At 40.6% G+C, this 26,912-nt stretch overlaps 1 protein-coding gene across 25 annotated transcripts in view; it reads left to right on the top strand.

Annotated features, from left to right (window-relative positions):
* UEVLD (UEV and lactate/malate dehyrogenase domains) overlaps positions 1-26,912 on the top strand; it is a 65,755-nt gene that overhangs the window by 20,608 nt on the left and 18,235 nt on the right. For 19 of the 25 annotated variants that reach the window (XR_013523349.1, XR_013523352.1, XR_013523351.1 and 16 more), the window contains 5 exons: positions 1,997-2,132; positions 3,777-3,895; positions 10,117-10,219; positions 22,070-22,240; positions 24,018-24,191. Coding sequence is in view for 20 of the 25 variants with exons in the window: in XM_035265974.3 (XP_035121865.2) it covers positions 1,997-2,132; positions 3,777-3,895; positions 10,117-10,219; positions 22,070-22,240; positions 24,018-24,191 (703 nt within the window). In the remaining 5 variants the exon portion in view is untranslated. The remainder of the gene's footprint in view (positions 1-1,996; positions 2,133-3,776; positions 3,896-10,116; positions 10,220-22,069; positions 22,241-24,017; positions 24,192-26,912) is intronic. The other 6 variants (XM_078340733.1, XM_078340728.1, XM_078340736.1 and 3 more) reach the window with 3 other exon arrangements.

The following is a 26,912-nucleotide window of genomic DNA, read 5'->3' as shown; positions in this document are numbered from 1 at the left end:
TAGACAGTACTGATTTTAATTTAGTGTGCTGAGCCTCTTTGTTATAAACTAAAACTAGTCTCTTTTTTTGAGATAGGGTCATGCTGTGTCACCTACACTGAAGTGCAGAAGCACAGTCATAGCTCGCTGCAACCTCAAATTCCTGGGCTCAAGTGATTTTCCCACCTCAGCCTTCTGAGTAGCTGGGACTACAATCATGGTCCACCATGTCCCGCTAATTTTTTAAATTTTTTATACAGACAGGATCTCTCTATGTTGCCCAGGCTGCAATTGAACTCCTGGGATCAAGGCATCGTCCCGCCTCAGCCTGCCAAAGTGATGGGATTATAGATGTGAGCCTCAGTGCCCAGCCTTAAAACTAGTCTTAAAAAGACATTACATTATTTAAATTGCCCTATTTAAAAGTACTGAAGTACTTTTAAATTCCACATGCATTTGGAATTATAATTATGTAGCATAATTATATAGAACTTTGGAGCTAGAAGGAATCTAAAGGTCATCTAGGCCAGAGATTGCAATTTCCCCAAGAGATTCAGAGGGCTGTGTTAGGCCTACAGAATTTGTTTGAGCACAGTTGGTTTTGTTTTGTTATTAATATGAATTTGGATGCCTGTAGGCATGCTCTTTCCAATTTGCCACAATAACCATCTCTCCCAGTTTTCTTATACTTGGCAGCTTTACACATTTGATGTTATCTGCTTGGTCCCCAAAGGTATTTGAATTCTTTGCCCTAATGGCTTCATCTTTTTACTTTATGAATAGTGAAACATAGACTCTGAAAAAATAAGCACTTTTTAAGTGAGCGTAGTTCTAAGTATTCGTAAGAATAATAATAAACATCTGTTTTACACTCACAGTGTTTAGTTTGCATTCATTAGCTCATTTATTGCTCATAACAACCATTTGGAATTTATTATTCACATTGTGTTACCGATGACACTGAAGCTCAGAAAGGCTCATGAATTTCATCAAGGTGGCTTAACCAGTTACACTGAAAGAAAATAGTACCAGACTAGATAGTATTTTAACAGTGTTAATTTTCTGCTTTGATAATAGCTATGTAGGAGAATGTCTTTTTCTTTTAGGAGATATACACTAAAGTACTTGGGGTAAAAGCACATCATGTTTGCAGTTTACTTGTTCAGTTTGTTTGGAAAAACTAGAGAGAAACTAAACAAGCAAATGTGATAAAATGTTAACGTTTGAGTAATCTGGGCGAAGAGTATATGTACTATTTTTGTAACTTTTCTTTTTTTTTTTTTTTTTGAGACGGAGTTTCACTCTTGTTACCCAGGCTGGAGTGCAATGACGCGATCTCGGCTCACCGCAACACCGCCTCCTGGGATTACAGGCACGCGCCACCATGCCCAGCTAATTTTTTGTATTTTTAGTAGAGACGGGGTTTCACCAAGTTGACCAGGATGGTCTCGATCTCTCGACCTCGTGATCCACCCGTCTCAGCTTCCCAAAGTGCTGGGATTACAGGCTTGAGCCACCGCACCCGGCCTATTTTTGTAACTTTTCTATAAGTCTGAAGTTATTTCAAAATGAAAAGTTAAAAAAAAAAGAGACAGTTCCCAAACCTAGGTATTAGGCTATTAAGCATATTCATGCTATTTTTCTACTTTTGGGAGATGTTAAATTAGCATTTCTTCTTCCTTTATTTTTCAGTTAAAAGTATTCAATCATTTTTCAGTGAAAAGCATTACAGCAGTTAAAAGTATTATATAATTTGTATGATGGTTTTCAAAATATGAGAACATGATTGAATACTTCTTTTTGACTAACTCTAAAAGAATGTATAGGTTAAGGAAGTTTTTTTGTTTGTTTTGTTTTGAGATAAAGTCTCACTCTGTTGCCCAAGCTGGAGTATAGTGGTGCAACCATAACTCACTGCATCTCAAATTCCTCGGTCCAAGTGATACCCCAGCCTCAAAAAAGGTAGTATTCTTCTGCAAAATTTTTGTGTAACTTTTGTTTTTTGTGTATTCTACAGCCTAAATCTGTCATTGTTGGATTAATTAAAGAAATGATTGCCAAGTTTCAAGAGGAACTTCCCCTGTATTCTCTATCTTCATCTGATGAGGCACGGCAGGTAGACTTGCTAGCCTATATTGCAAAAATCACTGAAGGTTTGTATATTTGTTAGGCAGATTGTCTTGAGAGTTTGAGTTACCAGTTTCTCACTAAAATCCTTTACTTTCAGCCACTTGATTTTTATAAATAAATTTAGGCTGGGCACAGGTGATTCACACCTGTAATCCCAGCACTTAAGGAGGCAGAGGATCACTCGAGGTCAGGAGTTCAAGACCAGCCTGACCAACATGGTGAAACCTCGTCTCTACTAAAAATACAAAAATTAGCTGGGCGTGGTGGCACATGCCTGTAATCCCAGTTATTTGGGAGGCTGAGGCAGGAGAATCACTTCAATCCAGGAGGCATAGGTTGCAGTGAGCCGAGATTGTGCTGTTGCACTCTAGTCTGGGCAACAAGAGTGAGTCTCTGTCTCAAAAAAAAAAAATGTGTGCATATATACATCTGATTCTGAAATAAGAAATTCCTGTGCCTCAGGCCTGGCACGGTGGCTCACGCCTGTAATCCCTGCACTTTAGGAGGCCAAGGTAGGAGGATCATCTGAGGTCAGGAGTTCGAGACCGGCTTGGCCAACATGATGAAACCCTGTTTCTACTGAAAATACAACAATTAGCTAGGCGTGGTGACAGCTGCTTGTAATCAATCCCAGCCACTTGGGAGGCTGAGGTGGGAGAATCACTTGAACCCGGGTGGCAGAGGTTTCAGTGAGCTGAGACTGTGCCATTGCGCTCCAGACTGGACAATAGAGCAAGTCTCTGTCTCCAAAAACAAAAAAAAAGAAGAAGAAAATAAATTCCTGTGTAATATAGGATATTACCATATAGTTCCAATAAATATGTTTTTTTGTTTTTTTTTTGAGATGGAGTCTTGCTGTGTTGCCCAGGCTGGAGTGCAGTGGCACCATCTGGGCTCACTGCACCCTCTGCCTTTCTGGGTTCAAGCCATTCTTCTGCTTCAGCCTCCCATGTAGCAGGGACTACAGGTGTGCCCGGCCAATTTTTGTATTTTTAGTAGAGACAGGGTTTCACCATGTTGACCAGGCTGGTCTTGAATTCCTGACCTCAGGTGATCCTCGTGCCTCAGCTTCCCAAAGTTGTGGGATTATAGGCATGAACCACTGTTCTCGGCCAGGTTTCTTAAAATGAAAAGAATTAGTCTTAAACAGATAAAACAGTTCTTGTATTGTTTAATGCCACTTGATACATTTAATGATCCCAAACCCTTTTCACAATATGTATATGTAGCTTGTTGGCTTATTCAGTATACTGGATCAGAATATCTGTGATTCTCCATAATTCTCATTAAGGATAAAGACAAATACCTATGCTTGAAACATTTTGGTAAAGTGTTCGACACATTTTTGTATTGTAGACCAGAGCAATGAGTTGGAATATTTTCAGGATTATGAAAATGCTACTTTTTTTAGAGTCTTATATGATTTTTTTTAAATGTTTAGAAAGATACTTTCTTTTTAGGTAGATAATTTCTATTTAGTCAAATATTTAATAAGAGACATCTGTCTTCCTTGCATTTATTTGTTCGGTAGTATTTTTTGAGAGCCCATTATGGACTAGCCCCATCTTTTCTCTCTGAGCTATGAAGCCTGCTATATATATTTTTAAAGATCCTAAAAAGATTTTTGATATTTTTGAATTCTCAGGATCATCTACTTTTCTTTCTAGGTGTTTCAGATATAAATTCAAAGAGCTGGGCAAATCATGAGAATAAAACACCCAATAAAATTACTGTGGTTGGAGGTGGAGAGTTGGGTATTGCCTGCACATTAGCAGTTTCAGCAAAGGTATGTAAGCATACTAGTTATAAATAAAACTATCATAATGCCACACTTCTAGGCAGGTTATGTTTAACGCATCAAAAAATCCCTTCATTTTGTCATGTGGGAAAACCTTATTTTGCCTTAAAATATATTTAGTAAGTTGACAAAAAAAAAAATAGCTGAAAGCTTTCATCAGTGATGTTGCCTCTTAATTAGTAGTTAAGCTTACAAAAAGTGATTTGAACAATGGGCTTATCCTCATCCAAGGGAAGCCTCAACTTGACGTTCATGTGACTTAGTCACAAATTCTTTTGTATTTTCTGAATCATGCTACGTTAATTAAACTCTTGTTGAATATAATAATTTTAGCTCTAACAACAAAAAATTTTAAAAAAATGACAAAAAATAATTTTAGCTCTTTCTAAAATTCACTTTTTTTAAAAAAAAAAGATTGCCGTTTCTTATATAATTACTTTCTTTTAGGATCATAGTTTCTGAGTTGATATTTTATGCTAGTTTAGGGTTTATTTTTTCTTCAGTCCTTTTTTACTAGTCTACATAAATTGTTTGCAGAAAGGCTTAAATCCCCTTCCAGAGAGGTTCGAAAGACCTGCCTACCTCTCTCCAGAGTCCAGTATCAGGGAAACAGCATGTCTTCTGTCATTTGAGAGATGTAGCTCTGAATAGAATAGTTGCCCCTCTCTATGTTTATTTGATGGCTGGCATTAGTTTTTCCTTTCTATATATACTTGATTGTTTTGCCATCTAAATTCTTCCCTTTCCATTTAAGACTCACATATGTCTTGGAGGTGGGTTCTACTTCAGCAAATAATTAAATTGTATCCATGGAGCTAGAATGTCTTAAAAACTGGCTGCTCAGAGTTATATATGCTAACTTTTGGCATTCTATAGTTTCATATTTCTTCCATCCTCCATTTGAATACACTATTACATACCTTTTTTTTGAGGTGGAGTCCAACTTTCATGCCAAAGCTGGAGGGCAGTGGTACAATCTTGGCTCACTGCAGCCTCTGCCTTCTGGGTTAAAGTGATTCTCCTGTCTCAGCCTCCCAAGTAGCTGGGACTACAGGCATATGCCATGGTGCCCAGCTAATTTTTATATTTTTAGTAGAGACGGGGTTTTGCCATGTTGGCCAGGCTGGTCTCAAGCTCCTGACCTCTAGTGATCCACCTGCCTTGGTCTCCAAAGTGCTGGGATTATAAGCATGAGCCACCACACCTGGCTTACTATTACATCTTAATTAGAATTTGGGTTATATTCAGTCTTTTGTCACTAAATAAATGCTTCTATAAACATTTCAAGTTGCTTATTTTTTAATCTGAATTTTTTCTGGTCATATGTTATTTTATTTTTATATTTATTTTATTATTATTTTTTGAGACGGAGTCTTGCTCTGTCACCCAGGCTAGAGTACAGCGGTCTGATCTCAGCTCACTGCAACCTCCACCTTCCAGGTTCAAGCAGTTCTCCTGCCTCAGCCTCCTGAGTAGCTGGGGCTACAGGTGCCCACCACCACACTCAGCTATTTTTTATATTTTTAGCAGAGACAGGGTTTCACCATGTTGACCAGGCTGGTCTCAAACTCCTAACCTCATGATCCACTCACCTTGGCCTCCCAAAGTGCTGGGATTACTGGTGTAAGCTTTTATCCCAGCACTGGCATCCAGCCTTTTTATTTTATTTTTTTCAGACAGGGTCATGTTTTGTCGCACAGGCTGGAATGCAGTGGTGCAATCTCGGCTTACTGCACCCTCTGTCTCCCCAGCTCAAGCCATCTTCCCAAGTAGCTGGACCTAGAGACGCCTGCCACCATCCCACTAATTCTTATAATTTTTGTAGAGTCAGGGTTTCACCATGTTTCCCGGGCTGGTCTTGAATTCCTGGGCTCAAGCAACCCTCCTGCCTCAGCCTCCTAAAGTGCTGGGAGTACAAGCATTCTCCATTGCACCCAGCCTGGTTTGCCTAAGTTTAAAAAACAGTACTAGTGAGTCAGAGAGCATGAATGGTTTTTATAGCACTTAATTGCCGGATTGCAGAACTAATTTATGCTGCTAATAACAGGCACATCAGCCTGATTTTTGACATCCCTAACAGTACTTTTATTTATTTATTTTATTTGTAATTATTTGTCTTTTTTTTTTGGTAAGCACAGGAAGGCATCTGAAAGTCATGGCTTTTCATTTTTGTTTTGGAGACAGGCTTTCTCTCTGTCGCCCAGGTTGGAGTACTGGTGCAATCATAGTTCATTGCAGACTCTTAAGCCCTCCTGGGCTTAAGAGATCTTCCCACCTCAGCCTCCTGAGTAGCTGGGACCACAGGGGTATACCACTACAACTAGCTAATTATTTATTTTTTTGTAGAGATGGGTCTCCCTATGTTGTCTAGATTGGTCTTGAACTCCTGGTTCAGACTGTCTTCCTGCCTTGGTCTCCCAAAGTGCTGGGATTACAGGCATGAGTCACTGCTCCTGGCCATGTTTTTAAACTGTTACAATATTCTCACTGTCATTATTTGTCTGTGAATTGTCTGAGTAGAAAATTTGCCATTTTTTGGCTGGGCCTAGTTGTTTACACCTGTACTCCCAACACTTTGGGAGGCCAAGGCAGGAGAATTGTTTGAGCCCAGGAGTTTGAGGCCAGCCTGAACAATGCCCATTTCTACAATTTTTTTGTGGGGGAGATGGAGTCTCACTCTGTCTTCCAGGCTGGAGTGCAGTGGCGCTATCTCAGTTCACTGCAACCTTTGCCCCCTGGGTTCAAGCAATTCTCCTACCTCAGCCTCTCAAGTAGCTGGGATTACAGGTGCATGCCACCATACCCAGCTAATTTTTGTATTTTTAGTAGAGTTGGGGTTTTGCCATGTTGGTCAGGCTGGTCTCGAACTCCTGACCTCAGGTGATCCTCCCACCTTGGCCTCCCAAAGTGCTGGGATTAGAGGCCTGAACTACCACGCCTGGCCTCAAAATCTGCATTTCGATAAAGTCCCTGGTGATCTATATACTTCACTGATTTAATACATGGTGACATAGTAAAGCTTTTTCAATCTCTGCTATAAACCACTATATTATATTGTCTCAATGTTGCTGGTGAACGTTTTGTTGTTTCTAGTCTTATGAATATCCTTATATATATTGTGTTGTTTTACACATACTGATAAATTTGTAGGATGATTTCTATAAATGATGGATTCAAGGAGTTAATATTTTAAATTTTTGATAGAAAATTATCAAATTATCTTTTATTATACCAGTTTATTCTCATACCTATAATATGTAAGAATACTTATTTTCCCACATCTACTGCTAAACTTTTGGATTTTTTTGTGTCTTGTAAATGAAAATGGTAACTCATAGTTTTCTTTGCATTTTTCTTACGTGTATGGTTAGCAATAAAATAATAACTATGTTGGCCGGGCGTGGTGGGTCAAGCCTGTAATCCCAGCACTTTGGGAGGCTGAGGCAGGTAGATCACGATGTTAAGAGATCGAGACCATCCTGGTCAACATGGTGAAACCCCGTCTCTACTAAAAATACAAAAAATTAGCTGAGCATGGTGGCATGTGCCTGTAATTTCACCTACTCAGAAGGCTGAGGTGGGAGAATTGCCTGAACCCAGGAGGTGGAGGTTGCAGTGAGCCGAGATCACGCCATTGCACTCCAGCCTGGGTAACAAGAGTGAAACTCCATCTCAAAAAAAAAAATAAAATAAATAATAATAATAATAACTATGTTTTAGAGGGGATTACTATATGCCAGCCCTGTGTCACATAATTAATCCTTACAACCGCATAAAGTAAGGCTGAATTAAGCCACTTCCCCATGTTGCATAGCTACGTTATATAGCTACTAAATTATGTAGCAGAGTTGTTTTCTTTCTTCTTTTTTTTTTTTTGAGAGTCTCACTCTGTCACCCAGGCTAGAGTGCAGTGGTGTGATCTTGGCTCATTGCCACCTCTGCCTCCCAGGTTCAAGCGATTCTGCTTCAGCTTCCCAGGTAGCTGAGATTACAGGCACCCACCACCATGCTCAGCTAATTTTTGTATTTTTAATTGAGATGGGATTTCACCATGTTGGCCAGGTTGGCTTCGAACTCCTGACCTCAGGTGATCCGCCTGCCTCCGCCTCCCAAAGTGCTGGGATTACAGGCGTGAGCCACCAAGCCAGGCCTTGTGTGTGGGGGGGCAGTTTGCCACGTTGCCCAGGCTAGTCCGAAACTCCTGGGCTCAAGCCTATGTCCACACCTTGTCCTTCCAAAGTGCTGGGATTACAGGTGTGAACCACCGTGCCCAGCCAGGGTTGTTTTCTTAACCATCACACTTTCTGCCTGATAGTCTGGTGGATCTTTGGGTACTTTTGCCCATCAATCCTAAAATAGGAGCGATCATCAAGTCTCCTACTCCTTTGGAGAAAGACCTTCCACAAAAGTAAACTGATTTTTAGGGGGTTCCATACTGTTATTTACAGTCAGCCCACTGTGCCACCCAATTTACAGGCACACGGAGTATTTTCCATGAGGTCTTTGGAGAGGGTACCACATAATAGGATTTGGTTTTAGATTTTATAGCTATTACACTTTTTTAAAAAGAAAAAGCTGGCATTATTTTTTAACTTTTCTGCTAGAAATAAGACATCCAAATAGACCCAGAAGTCACTGTGAGCTCTATCAGAATGAAAATGATAATATCAAAATGAAAACATAAATCAAAGCAATAACAAGTATTGAGTGTACCAAGTCATCTTTATTAACTCATACCATTAAAAGAACGCTGCAGGGGCTGGGCATGGTGGCTCATGCTTGTAATACCAGCACTTTGGGAGGACAAGGCAGGCAGATCACTTGAGGTCAGGAGTTCGAGACCAGCCTGGCCAACATGATGAAACCCCATCTTTACCAAAAATATTTTAAAAAATTAGTTGGGTGTGGTGGTGTGCACCTGTAATTCCAGCTACTCAGGAGGCTGAGGCAGGAGAATCGCTTGAATCTGGAAGGTGGAGGTTGCAGTGAGCTGAGATCGTGTCATGGTACTTCAGCCTGGGTAACAGAGCAAGGCTCCTTAAAAAAAAAAAAAATCTGCAGGGCCAGGCGCAGTTGCTCACACCTGTAGTCCCAGCACTTTGGGAGACCAAGGCAGGCACATCACCTGAGGTCAGGAGTTCGTGATCATTCTGGCCAATATGGTGACACCCCATCTCTACTAAAACTACAAAATTAGCTGGGCATGGTGGCACATGCCTGTAATCCCAGCTACTTGGGAGGCTGAGGCAAGAGAATCGCTTGAACCAGGGAGGTGGAGTTGCAGCGAGCTGAGATTGTGCCATTGCACTCCAGCCAGGGCAACAAGAATGAAACTCCGTCGCAAAAGAAACCTGCGATCTGTGCCTTCTGAGTTAAGCCCTGTTACAGCTTTTAGTAGTCAGACCTAAAAGATTACATTATTGAAGTTCATAGTTTCTTTTTTTTTTTTGGAGACAGAGTCTTGCTCTGTTGCCCAGGCTGGAGTGCAGTGGGACAATCTTGGTTCACTGCAATCTCTGCCTCCTGAGTTCAAGTGATCCTCCTGCCTCAGCCTCCCAAGTAGCTGGGATTATAAGCATGTGCTACCATGCCTGGCTAGTTTTTGTTTTTTTTGGCTTTTTTTTGAGACGCTGTCTTGCTCTGTCGCCAGGCTGGAGTACAGTGGCACCATCTCAGCTCACTGCAACCTCCGCCTCCCAGGTTCAAGCGATTCTCCTGCCTTAGCCTCTTGAGTAGCTGGGACTACAGGCACATGCCACCACACCCGGCTAATCTTTGTATTTTTAGTAGAGACGGGGGTTTCACCATTTTGGCCCAGATGGTCTCAATCTCTTGACCTCATGATCCGCCCGCCTCAGCCTCCCAAAGTGCTGAGATTACAGGCATGAGTCACCACACCCAGCCTAGTTTTTGTATTTTTAGTGGTTACAGGGTTTCTTCATGTTGGCCAGGCTGGTCTTACACTGCTAACCTCAGGTAATCCACCCGCCTTGGCCTCCCAAAATGCTGGGATTACAGGTGTGGGCCACTAGGCCTGGCCAAAGTTAATTTCTTGCTTGTATGTCACTTTTATTGCTATTGTGTTGCTTATTCTTCTTGAGACAGTGTATGAGGCCTGTTTATTGTCCTTTCATTCTCATTGTTGAATGAATTTAAATTGAGTCATTGGCCGTGTTCAGTGTAATGTTGTTCTTTTTCTTATTGTACAGGGCATTGCAGATAGGCTGGTCCTCTTAGACCTCTCAGAAGGGACTAAAGGAGGCATGATGGACCTTGAAATCTTCAACCTTCCTAATGTGGAGATCAGTAAAGGTCTGGTTATTCAGCTTAAAGATGTTTGCCTTATTAGCTCTTATTTTTGACTCCTAGAATGTTAATGCTGAAAAGGACCTTAAAGATCACCTAATCCAAGTCTCTCATTTTACATATTGGGAAACTAAGATTCAAATAAGTTAAATGACTTACCCAAAGTCATACAGAGATTTTAACTGATTATATTAATAAGAATCAAACGAGAACATAATTCAGATTCATTCAGATTGGTCAGAAGGAGTTATTCTTTGTTTTTGACTTATACCTCATGATAAATTTATCTCTGATTGCCTCTTTTCTTAGAATATATTGGTTAAGAGCATTGGTTTTAGAGTTCCACAGATAGAAGTTTCCATCCGTGCTCTGACATTTGTCAGATTAGGCACTCTCTCAAACTTCAGTTTTCTCATTTATAAAGTAGAAGTAATACCTGCCTCTTGGTTTATAGCAAAGTACTAAATCAAGAATAAGAAAAAAAAAGTTAGTGGGTGTGGTGACTCATGACTGTAGTACCAGCTACTTTTTTTTTTTTTTTTTTTGTAATGGAGTTTCGCTCGTTACCCAGGCTGGAGTGCAGTGGCGCGATCTCAGCTCACTGCAACCTCCACCTCCTGGGTTCAGGCAATTCTCCTGCCTCAGCCTCCTGAGTAGCTGGGATTACAGGCACGCACCACCGTGCCCAGCTAATTTTTTTGTATTTTTAGTAGAGACGGGGTTTCACCATGTTGACCAGGATGGTCTCGATCTCTTGACCTCGTGATCCACCCGCCTCAGCCTCCCAAAGTGCTGGGATTACAGGCTTGAGCCACCGTGCCCGGCCTAGTACCAGCTACTTGAGAAGCTGAGGCAGAAGGATCACTTGAGTCCAGGAGCTGCAGTGCACTTGGACTGTGACTGTGAATAGCCACTGCACTCCAGCCTGGGCAACATAATATTCAGTTTACATTCATTGCACTAAAAATATATTGTTGAAATAAATTTTAGTAATAACAAAAAGAGTTTCTACATCAGTAACGTTTGAAATGTTAAATTTTCTATCTCTTTTTTTTTTGAGTTGGGATTTCACTCTTATCACCCAGGCTGGAGTGCAGTGGCATGATCTCAGCTCACTGGAACCTCCACTTCCCTAGCTCAAGCTGTCCTCCCACCTCACCCTCCCAAATAACTGAACTGCAGGCATGTGCCACCATGCCTGGCTAATTTTGTATTTTCAGTAGAGATGGCATTTTGCCTTATTGCCCAGGGTGGTCTTGAACTCCTGGACTCGAGTGATTTGCCCACCTCAGCCTCCCAAAGTTCTAGGATTATAGGCGTGAGCCACCTCACCCTGCCCTAGCTCATTTTTTAATTAAAAAATTTGCGTGTATTTTATGTACATAAAATATTGGTATAGACATATTTATGTAGGTAAATACCATATTTGGGGATGTGGGGTTGAAAATATTTTACCAAGGATGCATGATCCAAAAAGAAAAAAGGCCACTGAACTAGAATAAACATTTCCTAAAGCCTTTCTACCTAATTATAGGTAAGGTCCGATTGTAACATGATATAGTTGTTTGGCTTTCCTTTGCCTTTCCTTAGGTCCCCTGTATTCCTTGACAATAGTTTCCAAATAATATATAAAGACATACAGTATGAGAAGCCTCAATAAACTAAGGAATGGTAGTCAGAAAAGTTGTACTTATCAGTTGTAAAAGTTAGGTGCAATTTTAATAAGCCTTTGGCTGCCTGTAGGATACAGTGAGTTCACTTTTCTTCTCTGAAAAAGAGTATCATAATTGCTTTAAGGATCTTTTTGTAGGTCTATGTAGAAGTATTTGGGGAACTGGATATTTCTCTTGTGCCCATCATTTTCAGGTACTGAAGTTCTTAAGGGGTCTCTTAACTTTTCCAGATCACTTTAGGAGACACTTCAGTAGATGGACTCTAGAGGTTGTGAAGCCACGTAGGACCTGAAGAAATTGTTTCTTCCTGTGTGTCTCATTAGCCATGAGTAACTATTGCTGCAGATAATTTAAAGACTAGAATCCTTGGAATAGATGTATAGTGCATGGTGCTTGCTACCAAGTAGGGAGTCAGTAATTGTCTGTTGAATGTTGAATGAGTATGGGGCAACTTTCATTCATGTTCCCTTCATTAACTGTGGTTGTACATTTTTTTTTTTTAGAGACAAGATTTTGCTCTGTGGTCCAAGCTAGAGTTCAGTGGTGTCACCACAGCTCATTGTAACGTCAACCTCCTGGGTTCAAGCGATCCTCCTACCTCAGCCTCTTAGGTAGCTTGGTCTACAGGGATGTGTCACCATGCCTGGCGAATTTATTTTTATTTATGTAGAGACAGTCTCTTGCTGTGTTGCCCAGAGTGGTCTTAAACTCCTGGCCTCAAGCAGTCCTCCTGTTTCAGCCTCATGAGTAGTTCAGACTACAGGTGCATGCCATGATACCCAGCTTGGTTGTACATTTCTGATAGCACTTAATTTAATTACTATTAGATGAAGTAATTTTATTTATTTATTTGTTTGGTTTTTTTAGCAGTGTCTCACTCTGTTGCCCAGGTTGGAGGACAGTGGAACAATCACGGCTCACCACAGCCTTGATCTACCAGGCTCAAGCAATCTCCTATCTCAGCCTCCCAAGTAGCTGGGACCACAGGCATGTGCCACCAACCTAACTAATTTTTTTATTTTTTGTAGAGACAGGGTCTCACTGTGTTGTTGAGGCTGGTCTTAAACTCCTAGGTTCAAGCCATCCTCCTTCCTGGGCCTCCTAAGGTGCTGGGATTACAGGCATGAGCCACCACACCTATCCTTAGATGAAGTAATTTTAAATGTAATGTTACTGACTTCTCATAAACATTCTCTGTGATATGGAGAAGCACATTAGTAATTTTGGAATTAAAGCTCATTTGGAAATTTTAGTAATGCCCCATCTTAACACACATAGCTGATTGCAGCTGACTGATCATTTGGTGTCTTTTTAAATAGCTACTATAACGTTTTGGGGAGGGATATGTATATATACATATGAGCATGCAAATTTACATACAAATACATACATACATAAACAGTTATGCTTGTGTATATACAGACAGCCTAGAGAAATAGTAAGAAACTGTTAAGAGGTTGGGTGCAGTGGCTCATGCCCATAATCCCAGCATTTTTAGAGGCCATGGCAGGTGGATCACCTGAGGTAAGGAGTTCAGGATCAGCCTGGCCAACACAGTGAAACCCCATCTCTATTAAAACTACAAAAAATTAGTGAGACATGTAATCCCAACTACTTGGGATGTGGGGCAGGAGAATCGCTTGAACCCGGTAAGTGGAGGTTGTAGTAAGCTGAGATCACGCCGTTGCACTCCAGCCTGAGCAACAGAGCAAAAACTATGTCTCAGAAAAAAGAAAGAAAGAAACTGTTAAGAATACTTGTCCAGCCTGAGCAACAGAGCAAAAACTCTGTCTCAGAAAAAAGAAAGAAAGAAACTGTTAAGAATAGTTGTTTCAGGAGTCATTTTTAGTAGAGACAGGGTTTCTCCATTTTGGTCAGGCTGGTCTTGAACTCCTAACCTCAGGTGATCCACCTACCTCGGCCTCCCAAAGTGCTGGGATTATAGGCATGAACCACTGCACCCAGTCCTTTTGTCTTTTTATTGTACTCAAATACATATACACATAACATAAAATTTACTATTGGTGACTTTAAGTACTCATTCATAATGCTGTGCAACTATCACCACTAATTTCCAGCATTTTCACCACCCCAAAAGGAAGCTCTGTACACATTGAGCAATCAGTCTTCATTTTCTTTTCTCCCAGGTTCTGGCAACTACTAATCTGTCTGTTCTATGGATTTTCCTCTACTAGCTATATTATATAAATGGAATCACATAGTATGTGACTTTTGTGTCACTTTGCATAATGTTTTCAAGATACATCCATATTGTGGCATGTGTCAGTACATCATTCATTTTTGTGGCTAAGTAATGTTTCTTCAAATGGATATACCACATTTTATTTATCCATTTATCAGTTAATGGACCTCCGGTTGTACTTTTTCACTGTTGTAACTAGTGCTGTATGAAAATTCATGTACAAGTTTTCTTAATACCTCTTTTTGGTTCTTTTGGATATATACCCAAAAGTGAAATTGCTGGGTTATATGGTAATTTGATATTTAACTTATTAAGGAATTAATTCTATACTTTTGAAGATCTTTATTAACAACACATATAGCTCTAAGTAACTTTATTTCTATGAACAGGTTCATGCATAATATTCCATCATATGAATGACTGTTTTCTTTTCTTCCTCTTTTTTTTTTTTGAGACGGAGTCTTGATGTGATGCCCAGGCTGGAGTGCACAATCTCAGCCTACTGCAACCTCCACTTCCTGAGTTCAGGCTGGCTATTCTCCTGCCTCAGCCTCCCAAGTAACTGTGGTTACAGGAGCGTGCCACCATGCCCCTCTAATTTTGTTTGTTTGTTTGTTTGTTTGAAACGGAATCTCACTCTCTTGCTTAGGCTAGAGTGCAGTGACGTAGTGTGAGCTCTCTGCAACCTCCACCTCCAGGTGCAAGTGATTCTCTCGCCTCAGCCTCCCAAAACGCAGCCACAGTAATGATTAAAACATGCACCTGAACTGACCAGTGATTTCCTACCTTGTTTAAATATGAATATCCTCATTTAACATTTTAAAAATCTACACATTTCACCATTAAAAAAAATCCCTCGTATTCCTTGACGAAAACATGCCCAAAGCTAATATTAATTCATTCATTGGGGGTTTTCCCCTCCAAAAGAAGATAGGATTTTTGTGGGTTTTTTCTGTTTTTGTTTTTGAGATGGAGTCTCATTCTGTCACCCAGGCTGGAGTGCAGTGGTGAGATCTTAGCTCACTGCAACCTCTGCTTCCTGGATTCAAGGGATTTACCTGCTTCAGCCTACCTCATAACTGGGACTACAGGCATGCGTCACCATGCCTGACCATTATATTTATATTTATTTTTATTTTTTGAGACAGTCTCGCTCTGTTGCCCAGGCTGGAGTATAATAACATGATCTTGGCTCACTGCCACTACCACCTCTGCCTCCCGGGTTCAAGCAATGCAGTTCTCCCGCCTTGGCTTCCTGAGTACCTGGGATTACAGGTGTGCACCACCACACCTGGCTAATTTTTGTATTTAGTAAAGATAGGGTTTCACCATGTTGTCCAGCCTGATCTCAAACTCCTGGCCTCAAGTGATCTACCTGCCTTGGCCTCCCTAAGTATTGGGATTACAGATGTGAGCCACCATACCAGACCAAATTTTTGTATTTTTAGTAGAGATGGGATTTCACCATGTTGACCAGGCTGGTTTGAACTCCTGACCTCAAGTGATTCACCCGCCTTGGCCTCCCAAAGTGCTGGGATTACAGGTGCGCCACCACACCCAGCCTTTAGGAAGATTTTTAATAGCTACATTTTAGCAGTTTTCTAGATTAAGAGTCATTATCATTAGTGTGAGAGAACACACATTTCTAAAATTTTAGGTCATATTAAAAAACAATTTGAAAAGTATATTGATAATTTTTGGTGCTGTTAGAATGGTATAATGATATACTAGGGAAATGAAAATATGTGTAGTGTCTTCAGTATATTCAGACTGATAGAGTAGCTAGAATATTTCAATAGCTCTCCACAGTATTTATGTATCATTATTTGATACAGAGTTACCTGGTCTTTCAGGATTTTAAATAAAATAATTCACCAGTGTTTTAAAATCAGTTCATATTTCATTCATCACAACGTTAGCCTCATAATCTGAGAACAGAAGTATATTAGAGCATGAAGTATTATTTACTGGGTCTTTTGACATAATTTGATAGTCCCTTAGTATAACTATGACCAGGCTTTGGTTTTTGTATGCTGGGAACACTGTGGACCCCTTGGTGGTGACTGAGCAACCCCAAGCTTCTGGAAAAATTGGTGAAACCCAAGCTATCTGATATAACAAGAAGAAATTGTTGTTTATTTTTAACCTATAAATTCTCTTAGAATTTGGTTTCCCCAAAATGAGTTATTTGCTTTTGATATTTGTTACTTACTGTATCGATTATATTTGAGAAAATGAAGAATAATATGAAAAGCTGAGCTGTAACTTGTAACTTTGGCTCTGCTGAGCTGTTCTTGTAAAAGCAGGAACTCTGTGTAAGAGACAAACCACTTAGTCTGACTGCCGGAGAGAGATGACAGCACATAATAAGGTTCTCGTTGCAGAGAGCCTATAAATGGACAGGAAATGGAGAGGCTTATTACCCAGATTCCTTTCCCAGGAAAGGCATATTGTTTATGGCTCTGGAAAGGGAATGCGACCCTTATGGAGAGCCTATAAACAGACACATGAGGGGTGTCTGTCATGAGGAAAAACCTCTGTGGTGGAGATAAGGATGTTAAAGTCTTTCTTCTCCCACTGCTCCTCCAGGCCTGCATAGAGGCCACCTCCTCTTGAGTTCACTGGTCAGGCTGGTTGTCTTGTGTCAGATCCTGTTCCCCCTGCAGCTATGAGCCCAGTGCTTTTCTTGCTGATGATTATAAATTTATGTTTAACCTCTATTCTTGCTAAGGTTTATGGTTTCTATGCTGACATTGTGATCTTTGTGTACCAGTTCTGCAAATGTATTCTTTTTGTATGATCATCCCTACAGTGTTGTGTAACCTCACTCACCCTCCCCTATGGAAAGAGCCTAATAAAATACTCAGGTTTTCAGGGAAATTTTAGACATCCATGGAGTGGCATTATGTGGTGTCTCCCCTGGCCCCAGCTTTAAGGAAAACTGTTTGTCTTTTTTTTTTCTTTTTCACTGACCACTTGATCACTTTTTTTTTTTTTTTTTTGAGGCGGAGTTTCGCTCTTATTACCCAGGTTGGACTGCAATGGCACTATCTCGGCTCACCACAACCTCCGCCTCCTGGGTTCAGGCAATTCTCCCGCCTCAGCTTCCTGAGTAGCTGGGATTACAGGCACGCGCCACCATGCCCAGCTAATTTTCTGTATTTTTAGTAGAGATGGGGTTTCACCATGTTGACCAGGATGGTCTCGATCTCTTGACCTCGTGATCCACCCGCCTCGGCCTCCCAAAGTGCTGGGATTACAAGCATGAGCCACTACGCCCGGCCCTCACTTGATCACTTTGAGAGATCTTGAATCCACATTGATATGTTGGGAGCTGGTCTTCCAGTAGTTGTAGACCTTCACTTAGCAGGAAGGATATAGTTTTTTCTGGGCTACCTATAGAATTGGGAAAGAGGTGAGAGGCTTGTGTCCTGGTAACACAGATGCTGAGTTCTTGGCATGGGAGGAAACTTACCATTATGCTAATGTGTAAGTGGGACAGCTGATATTTCAACCAGGCAGTCTCATTCTGAAGCTCTCCTGACTAACCCTTGTACTACGATATTGTGTGATATATAGAATAGGGACAATATTATGTTCACTTTTGAGTTCTTAGGGCCTAACACATTACTTATGACATAACAGGACCTTAGTAGGGGTTTGTTGAATTCATTATTCTCGAATGAACTTTTATCCTTGTAATTTATAGCTTTATATAACCATGCTTAAAGTTCTTTCTAATTCTCTTTGTAACTATATAATCTTCTTTCATTATTAAATCATCAACTTTTAAGGGAAGACTTGAAGAGTCAAAGGTTTTCATTGCCAGGTACAAGGAACTTAGTTTTCTGTGGAGCAATGCTAATCAAACCTGGCTGTGCGTCAGAATCATCTGGGGGTTTGCATTCCTAAAAGCTATTTCCTGTTTCCCCTTACATATTTAAGTAAAATCTTTAGAACATGGGCTAATCTGCATTTTTATTACGCTTCCCAGGTTATGCTTAGGCACCTAGCCTAGCATTTAAGAACTGCTGCAAAGGATAGATAGAAATGGAAGACTCGACTTGGTCAGAGCAGCTTAAAGTTTAGATAAAAAGACACATGCAATATGTAAACAATCATTCATGACGAGAGTAAGGACACACTATGTGACTAATGCCAAGAGAGTGGTCCAGACAGTGACGACTCAAAGTTGGGTGGAAACAGAGATTGCTTTTGGCTTATTAGGATTGAGATAGTTGCTGGTTCTTTTGGGATTGGGAGATTTGGACTGGCAGAAAGTTGGGGGAAATGTACCAATTGCTATGCGAGCAGATCTTGGAGATGGAAAGATGAATGACACAAATAATCCCTGTTCTCCCAGAGCTCATAGTATGTTTGACATAGACAGTTAAGCAGATGTTTGTCAAACGTAAGTACAGTGAGAATTTGAGCAAAAGCCAGTATCAGAAAAATTAGGTAAATATTCTAGGGAATGAATATAGACCAGTTCATCCTGAATCACAAGTTTTTGTAGGAGAATTTAAAGAAATACTGAGCTGGGTGCTGTGGCATACACCTGTAGTCCCTGCTACTTGGCAGGCTGAGGTTGGAAGATTGTTAGAGCCCAGGGATTTCAATCCAGCCTGGGCAACATAGCAAGCCCCATGTCTAAGAGAAAACTTTAAAATAAAAGAAATACTGGTTTTTGTTTTTGTTTTTTTTGAGACGGTGTTTCACTCTTGTTACCTAGGCTGGAGTGCAATGGCGCGATCTCGGCTCACCGCGACCTCCGCCTCCTGGGTTTAGGCAATTTTCCTGCCTCAGCCTCCTGAGTAGCTGGGATTACAGGCATGCGCCACCATGCCCAACTAATTTTTTGTATTTTTAGTAGAGACGGGGTTTCACCATGTTGACCAGGATGGTCTCAATCTCTTGACCTCGTGATCCACCCACCTCGGCCTCCCAAAGTGCTGGGATTACAGGCTTGAGCCACCGCACCCAGCCTGAAATATTGGTTTTTAAACTCAAAGGAGGCTGGGCACAGTGGTTCATGCCTGTAATCCCTGCACTTTGGGAAATTGAGGCAGGTGGATCACCTGAGGTCAGGAGTTGGAGACCAGCCTGGCCAACATGGTGAAACCCATCTTTGGTAAAAATACAAAAATTAGCTGGGTGCGGTGGTGGTTGCCTGTAATTCCGGCTACTATGGAGGCTGAGGCAGGAGAATTGCTTGAACATTGGAGGCATAGGTTGCAGTGAACCAAGATTACACACCACTGCACTCCAGCCTGGGCAACAGTGAGATCCTATGTCAAATAAAAAAGAGAGAGAGAAAGAAAAATCATATTAGACAGGCACTACTGTGTTTACTCCCAAAATCAGTCTTGAAGATGAGGGCATTTCTGTCATTGAAAATAGAGGAAGCTAAAGGAGCAATAAAAAGAAATAACCATGATAGCCTGGGGCCAGATTGTAGAGTTACAAATTGAACTGGTCACTGATATTTTATAATACGGACAGGCCACCTAACCTCTCCAGGTAATAGTTTCCTCATCTTTATGAGGGTGTAGGACTGTTTCTAAATGTAGCATAGTGTTTAATAGCACTTTGAAGTCAGGCTGCATGGGCTTAACCTCTGGCTCTACTTATCAGTTCTGTGACTTTGAGCAAGTTATTTAACTTCTCCGTGCCTCAGATTTCTCATCTGTAAAATACTCCATTGTGTGTTGTTGATTAGATTAAGTAAATAAATATATGCAAAACTGTTAGACACATATAGAATTGTTAACTATATCCCTTCCAGTTCTAATGTCTTCCAATTCTTGAGGTTTTGACTTATCACCAGGTATCCACTGTGAACCCTACAACATAGGAATTAAGAGGACTCATGAAGCCGGGCGCAGTGGCTCACGCCTGTAATCCCAGCACTTTGGGAGACCGAGGTGGGTGGATCACGAGGTTAAGAGATCGAGACCATCCTGGTCAACATGGTGAAACCCCGTCTCTACTAAAAATACAAAAAATTAGCTGGGCATAGTGACGCATGCTTGTAATCCCAGCTACTCAGGAGGCTGAGGCAGGAGAATTGCCTGAACCCAGGAGGCGGAGGTTGCGGTGAGCCGAGATCACGCCATTGCACTCCAGCTTGCATAACAAGAGCAAAACTCTGTCTCAAAAAAAAAGAGGACTCATGAAGAACCATAATTAAAATCTAGGACTTAGTGTTTAAGTCTACCATCACTACAACTGTGTCAGAATAGGAAGTAAATCCCATTGGACACATTGCACAAGTGTTTCCTTCTGAAACTTGTTCAGAAAGATGGCCTCACCCATGTGCAGTGGTTCACCCCTATAATCCCAGCACTTTGGGAGGCTGAGGCAGGCAGATCACATGAGTTTGGGAGTTTGAGATCAGCTTGACCAACATGGATAAACTTTATCTCTACTAAAAATACAAAATTAGCCGGCCATGGTGGCACATGCCTGTAATCCCAACTACTTGGGAGGCTGAGGCAGGAGAATCGCTTGAACCTGGGAGGTGGAAGTTGCAGTGAGCCGAAATTATGCCGTTGCACTCCAGCCTGGGCAATAAGAACAACAACAACAAAAATGATGGCCTTAAAGGCTTAATTAAGAATATAAACCATGGGGTCTACCATTTCCCTGGGAGGCTAATACTCAAATATTCATTTGTAAATGTTGATTGGACTGATGCCATTGTACTTACTTGATTATGGTTCTATTATTTCTGATGCTGGTAACATCTGGCCATGGTTTGGGCACATGCTTACTGTAAAACACACTGTGCAATAGAGAGTAATATAGTTGTAATAGCATAACATGTGCTCGAGGGTCAAAGGTGCTCTGGAGTCAGAGTGAACTCCATAGACTAGCTTTTCCTAAGTCATAACAGTTGTTTACCTGTAGTTCCCATTGAAAGTAGTAGTTACCCAAGGACAGCTGGGCTTCAGTATAAGAAAAGTTAGTTTAAAATGAGCCAAGAGGCAGGTACGGTAGTCTCAGCTACTCAGGAGGCGTGGAGGAGGAGGCAGGAAGATTACTTGAGCCCAGGAGTTCGAGTCCCATCTGGACAATATAGTGAGACCTCGTCTCTTTTAAAAAAAAAAGCCAAGTTATTTAATTTAGAGATTTTTGAACCAGATTTTTTTTCTTTAGAGGAGAATCCTTAATAAGTAAAACAGATTTTTTAAAAAGCAGCACTACTGTGCTTGGATAGGCCAAAGTAAGTGGCCTGGAGCTGTGCTTACCAGCCTTCTTCCCACTTATTTCCACTCCTCCTTGATGGCCTCTGAGTCTTTCAAGGAACTTTAGGGTGCCTAAGCTCACAGTTTAGGAATCAGTGGTGTAACTGATTATAGGTTCATTTTGTCTATAGCATAATATTTATTTTCCCTTAAAAATTATATTAAAAAACTCAGTTCTTGTTTGTAAGTTTTAGATCCCATAATTTATTTATTTTTATCACTATTGCTATCTTCTCCCCTTGGGATACACTCTTACTCTTTTTTTTTAGACAGAGTCTTAATCTGTCTCGAGACTGTGGAGTGCAGTGGCAAGATCTCAGCTCACTGAACTTCTGCCTCCCAGGTTCAACTGAATCTCTGACTTAGCCTCCTGAGTAGCTGGGACTACAGTCATGTACCACCATGCGTGGCTAATTTTTGTATTTTTAGCAGAGATGGGGTTTTGCCATGTTGACCAGGCTGTTTTTGAAGTCCTGGCCTTAAGTGATCCACCAGACTCAGCCTCCAAAGTGCTGGGATTACAGGTGTGAGCTGCTACACTCAGCCAACACTTATTCTTAATCCTCCTTTTGTAGGCAAAACTCAGCATTTTGTATGCTTTTGTGGATATGCAGTTGATTTATGGGGAGGCATGCCTAAAAGTTCTCCATTTGTTGAAAAACCTTTTAATCATGAAATAGAACTTGATTAAAGCCTATGTCTTGAGCTCAGACTGTTTCTTTTCATTTGCTAGATTTGTCTGCCTCTGCTCATTCCAAGGTGGTGATCTTCACAGTCAACTCTTTGGGTAGTTCTCAGTCCTACCTTGATGTGGTACAGAGCAATGTGGATATGTTCCGAGCCCTTGTCCCAGCTCTGGGACATTATAGTCCACACAGTATCCTGCTCGTTGCATCTCAGCCAGGTAAAATGCTTTATTTTACATTAACTCGATGGTCCAGTGCATCAGTAGAATTGCCATTAATGATAAAAACCATAAAACTTTAGGGCAGGGCACAGTGGCTCACACCTGTAATCCCAGCACTTTGGGAGTCTGAGGCGGGCAGATCACCTGAGGTCAGGAGTTCAAGACCATCCTGGCCAACATGGTGAAACCCCATCTCTACTAAAAATACAAAAGTTAACCAGGGATGGTGGTGGGTGCCTGTAGTCCCAGCTACTTAAGAGGCTGAGGCAGGAGAATTGCTTGAACCCGGGAGGCGATGGGGTTGCAATGAGGCTGAGATGGTGCCACTGCACTCCAGCCTGGCCGACAGAGTGACACTCTGTCCAAAAATAAAAACTTTAATTATAAAGAGATGGCTACAATATTCAGCAAAATTGCCCGTGTAATAAACAGTGTAGTATTTATCAGTTCCTTTTTATGACTAACATTATCTAGAAGGTTCCAATGTGCAATTTTTTAATGAAATATGATATTATGTTCTACGTTCTAAGCTGTGCCTTCCTCAGTAAGATGTTTAAACTCCCAAGAGAAAAATACAATGACTTATATGCATGATATTTTGTTAATTCCAAAGTGTCATAAAATATTAGCAAGCCAGAGTGCATTTTTAACATTTTGTATTTTGCAGGTTGTTTTGGAACTGTCATACTCAAAAATAGAAATATTTTCAGAGAGTTAGTTTGTACTGGACTCAAATTGGTGAACAGATTTTTTTTAATGTTCCTGAGGTAGGGGAATACATTTCACTTGTTTTTCTATAGTAATTGTTGAGGGACATTGATCTGTTTAATTCTTGACATCCTTTTGGGATATAAGAAAAAAGTAGCTGTATTTTCATTCATAATGCTACACTAAATCATGGTGGCATGTGAATCAGTATTTTAATTTAAAGATAGAAATTCAGTTTAAGGTAGATGTAGAAGAAAACTTGATCAATAAAAGGAAATTATTATTTTCTGGTTTTCTGTACCCAGTCTTTTGTTTTTTTTTTTTTTAAGAGATGGGATTTTTCCATGTTGGTCAGGCTGGTCTTGAACTCCTGACCTCAGGTGATCCGCCCATCTCAGCCTCCCAAAGTGCTGGGATTACAGGCGTGAGCCACCGCGCCTGGCCAATTCTGTACCCAGTTTTTATCCTCACTTAAGTATTCTAGGAATTATCTATTTTCTATCCCTGACAATGTATGTTTAATAATAAAATTTGGCTGGGTGTGGTGGCTCACGTCTGTAATCCCTGAATTTTAGGAGGCCGAGGCAGGTGGATCACCTAAGGTCAGGAGTTCGATACCAGTCTGGCCAACATAGTGAAAACCCATCCCTACAAAAATGCAAAAAATTAGTTGGGTGTGGTGGTGCACGCCTGTAATCCCAGCTACTAGGAAGACTGAGATAGGAGGAGAATCACTTGAACCTGGGAGGTAGAGGTTGGTTGCAGTAAGCCTAGATGGTGCCACTGCACTCCAGCCTGGGGTACAGAGCAACACTTAATCTCAAAAAAAAACAAAAAACCAAACAAACAAAAAAACCCCACATATACACAGTAAAATTGATCTTGTTGAAACCTTGTTAGTGTTTTTAATGTATATCAAAAATATGTTATGCCTCAGTGCATTGAGGATCTAAGAAGAGTATATAGAGGCCCTAACATACCTATTAAAGTAATAAATATTTTGTGAGCTAGGCTAGAAGTAGATATTTTTTAACTTTTACATTTTTACCTCGTATGCAATATTTAGTGGAAATCATGACTTATGTGACATGGAAACTGAGTGCATTTCCTGCAAATCGAGTGATTGGAATTGGATGTAATCTGGATTCACAGAGATTACAGTATATTATTACAAATGTTTTGAAGGCACAGACTTCGGGCAGAGAAGTATGGATTATTGGCGAGCAAGGAGAAGACAAAGGTAAGAAGTACATTTTTAGGCTGGGTATAGTGGCTCATGCTTATAATTCTAACACTTTGGGAGGCCAGGGCAGGATTGCTTGAAGCCAGGACTTCAAGACCAGCCTGGGCAACAAAGCAAGACCCCATCTCGACAAAAAGATATGAAACATTAGCCAGGCACGGTAGTACATGCCTGTAGTCGCAGCTGCTTGAAAGACTGAGTGGGAAGCTCACTTGAGCCAGGATGAGACCTTGTCACTGAAGAAGTACATTTTTATTAGTTATAACCAAAATTGCCAGTGGTCATGGCATTCACATGTATCTGAGAACTCCAGAATTGTGGGCTTAATTGACTTTGTTCCACATTTGAGTGCCTTCTGTATAATAGCCCCTATATTGTGAATAAATTCTTTATATGTGTCATTTTCATTGTAATTACTTTTCTGTAAGTTTGAGGTTAGACAAGACCGCTTAGTAGGATTTTATATTTTTTAATTGAATTTCAGAGTCCAGGATTAATTTAAAAGTTTAATTTTCCAGAAAGAAACATTTAAATAAACCCTAAAGCATATATAGAACTCTTTTACTCTCCCCACCCTTCATCCTTGCTTACCTTTCCCAAGTTCAGACCTTTTCTCTAGATACATGCCTCCTGTCTGCTTCCTTTTAAACAGAATTTTTACTCATTGTTTATCCCTGTGGCCTTTTTTGCCAACCACTTGCTCTCTCCCTACTACAAAAGGCATTCAGTTTGCTGTACTGGAAAGCTCCTTTTCCTATTTCAAACGAATGCTTTCCTTATTTGACTTGAGAATCTCCTCCTGTACTCCTTTATTGTTTCTCTCTTGCTATAAAGCCAGGTTGATCAGTGAATAAAGTGCTGTTTACCCTAATTTTTTTCATTTAAGTATATGAGTACAATAAAGATACAGTACTATTTGAGTAAGTGCCAAACTGAGTATTATATACTTACAGTGCTTAGATACTTATGAGTAAGCATTTAACATGGGTTGAAATGACTAGAGAAAATTCTATAAAGGCCATCTGGAGTTTGAACTGGAGTTTGGACGAATGAATAGGATTTTAATAGACAGCGAAGGGCTGGGCACAGTGGCTCATGCCTGTAATCCCAGCACTTTGGGTGGCCGGGGCGGGCGGATCATGAGTTCAAGAAATCGAGACCATCCTGGCCAACATGGTGAAACCCCATCTCTACTAAAATATAAAAATTAGCTGGGCATGGTGGTGCACGCCTATAGTCCTAGCTACTTGGGAGTCTGAGGCAGGAGAATTGCTTGAACCCAGGAGGCGGAAGTTGCAGTGAGCCGAGATCGTCTGGAGACAGAGCGAGACTCTGTCTCAAAAAAAAGATAGTGAAGACTAGGAAAAACATTCTAGGAATGGGAAATCAGAATTAGGTAAAAACACATTGTTAAGTATGGCATGTTCATGGGATAAAAAAATGTGCAGAAGGTTTCAACTAGATAAGCCTAACTGAAATACATTTTGAAGATCTGTGAATATCTGATTGAAGAGTTGGAAAGTGATTTGGGGGAAATTAGTTATTACTTCATCATTTGAAGTACTTATTAACTTCATTCAGCACGTAAGTGCTGCAAGGTAGAGCATGATGTAGAAAATAACCTCTCTGCCTTTGAGGAGGTGATAATTTAATTGGAGAGGTAGGAAAGATCATGCACATTAAAAAGTTAAATAGATGTCAAACCATATTTCCATAAAGCAAATCACCTTCTCAAAACTATTTCCTTGGAATTTAAAGCTTCATCTATACTTTGATGCCATTAAAATAAAATGTTAACATTGATGATATCCAGGTTAGGGGTAACTTAAAAATTTGTAGTTTTCTGTGTAGTAAAAAAAAAAAAAAAAAAAAAAAAAATTTATATAATTTTTAAGAAAAGCATTTTAATAAAATACAGTGGTATTTTAAATCTGTAAAAATCTGCACTAGCTACTAGAAAGCTCAGTGCTAGAATGAGTCAGGCTGTAGAATAAACCCTTAAAAAAAAACCCCAAGAGGCGGCTGGGTGTGGTGGCTTACTCTTGTCATCTCAGCACTTTGGGAAGCCCAGGCAGGCAGATCACGGGGTCAGGAGATCGAGATCATCGTGGCCAACATGGCAAAACCCTGTATTACTAAAATACAAAAAAAAAAATTAGCCAGACGTGGTGGCGCATGCCTGTAGTCCAAGATACTGGAGAGGCTGCGGCAGGGGAAACACTTGAACCCTGCAAATGGAGGTTGCAGTGAGCCGAGATCATGCCACTACACCCCAGCCTGATGACAGAGCAAGACTCTGTCTCAAAAAAAAAAAAAAAAAAAAACACCCAACAGTGTGACTGAACAAAAACACTTTTGAGGCTCCAGATGCTCCCTGACACTACACACTAATCAACAGGACCCTGGAAAAGGATAGCAAAGAACTTGGAGCGAATGTATTCAAGTAATGAATGTCTAGGGTTTTGAACAAACCCAAAACCCAATATAGACCATGTTAATCTCTTGCTTGCCTGATTATTGCACATCTCCCAGTTAGTTTGCCTCTTCCCCTTTAGTCTACCCTGTAAATGATGTGAAATTAATAATTAGTCAAAACTTATATAGTGTTTACTCTGTGCTCTCACATATTCAATCTTCCTAAAACATGTTGTTCTTTTCAGAAACTTTCAGAGGCTTCCTCTGACCAAACCATTAAATTCCATTGCTTGGCACTCAGGA

Source organism: Callithrix jacchus, chromosome 10, assembly GCF_049354715.1.
Source record: "Callithrix jacchus isolate 240 chromosome 10, calJac240_pri, whole genome shotgun sequence".
In the NCBI taxonomy this organism is placed as follows: domain Eukaryota; kingdom Metazoa; phylum Chordata; class Mammalia; order Primates; family Cebidae; genus Callithrix; species Callithrix jacchus.
Note: the sequence above shows the minus strand (reverse complement) of the source record. Positions and strands in the feature narration are given on the sequence as shown.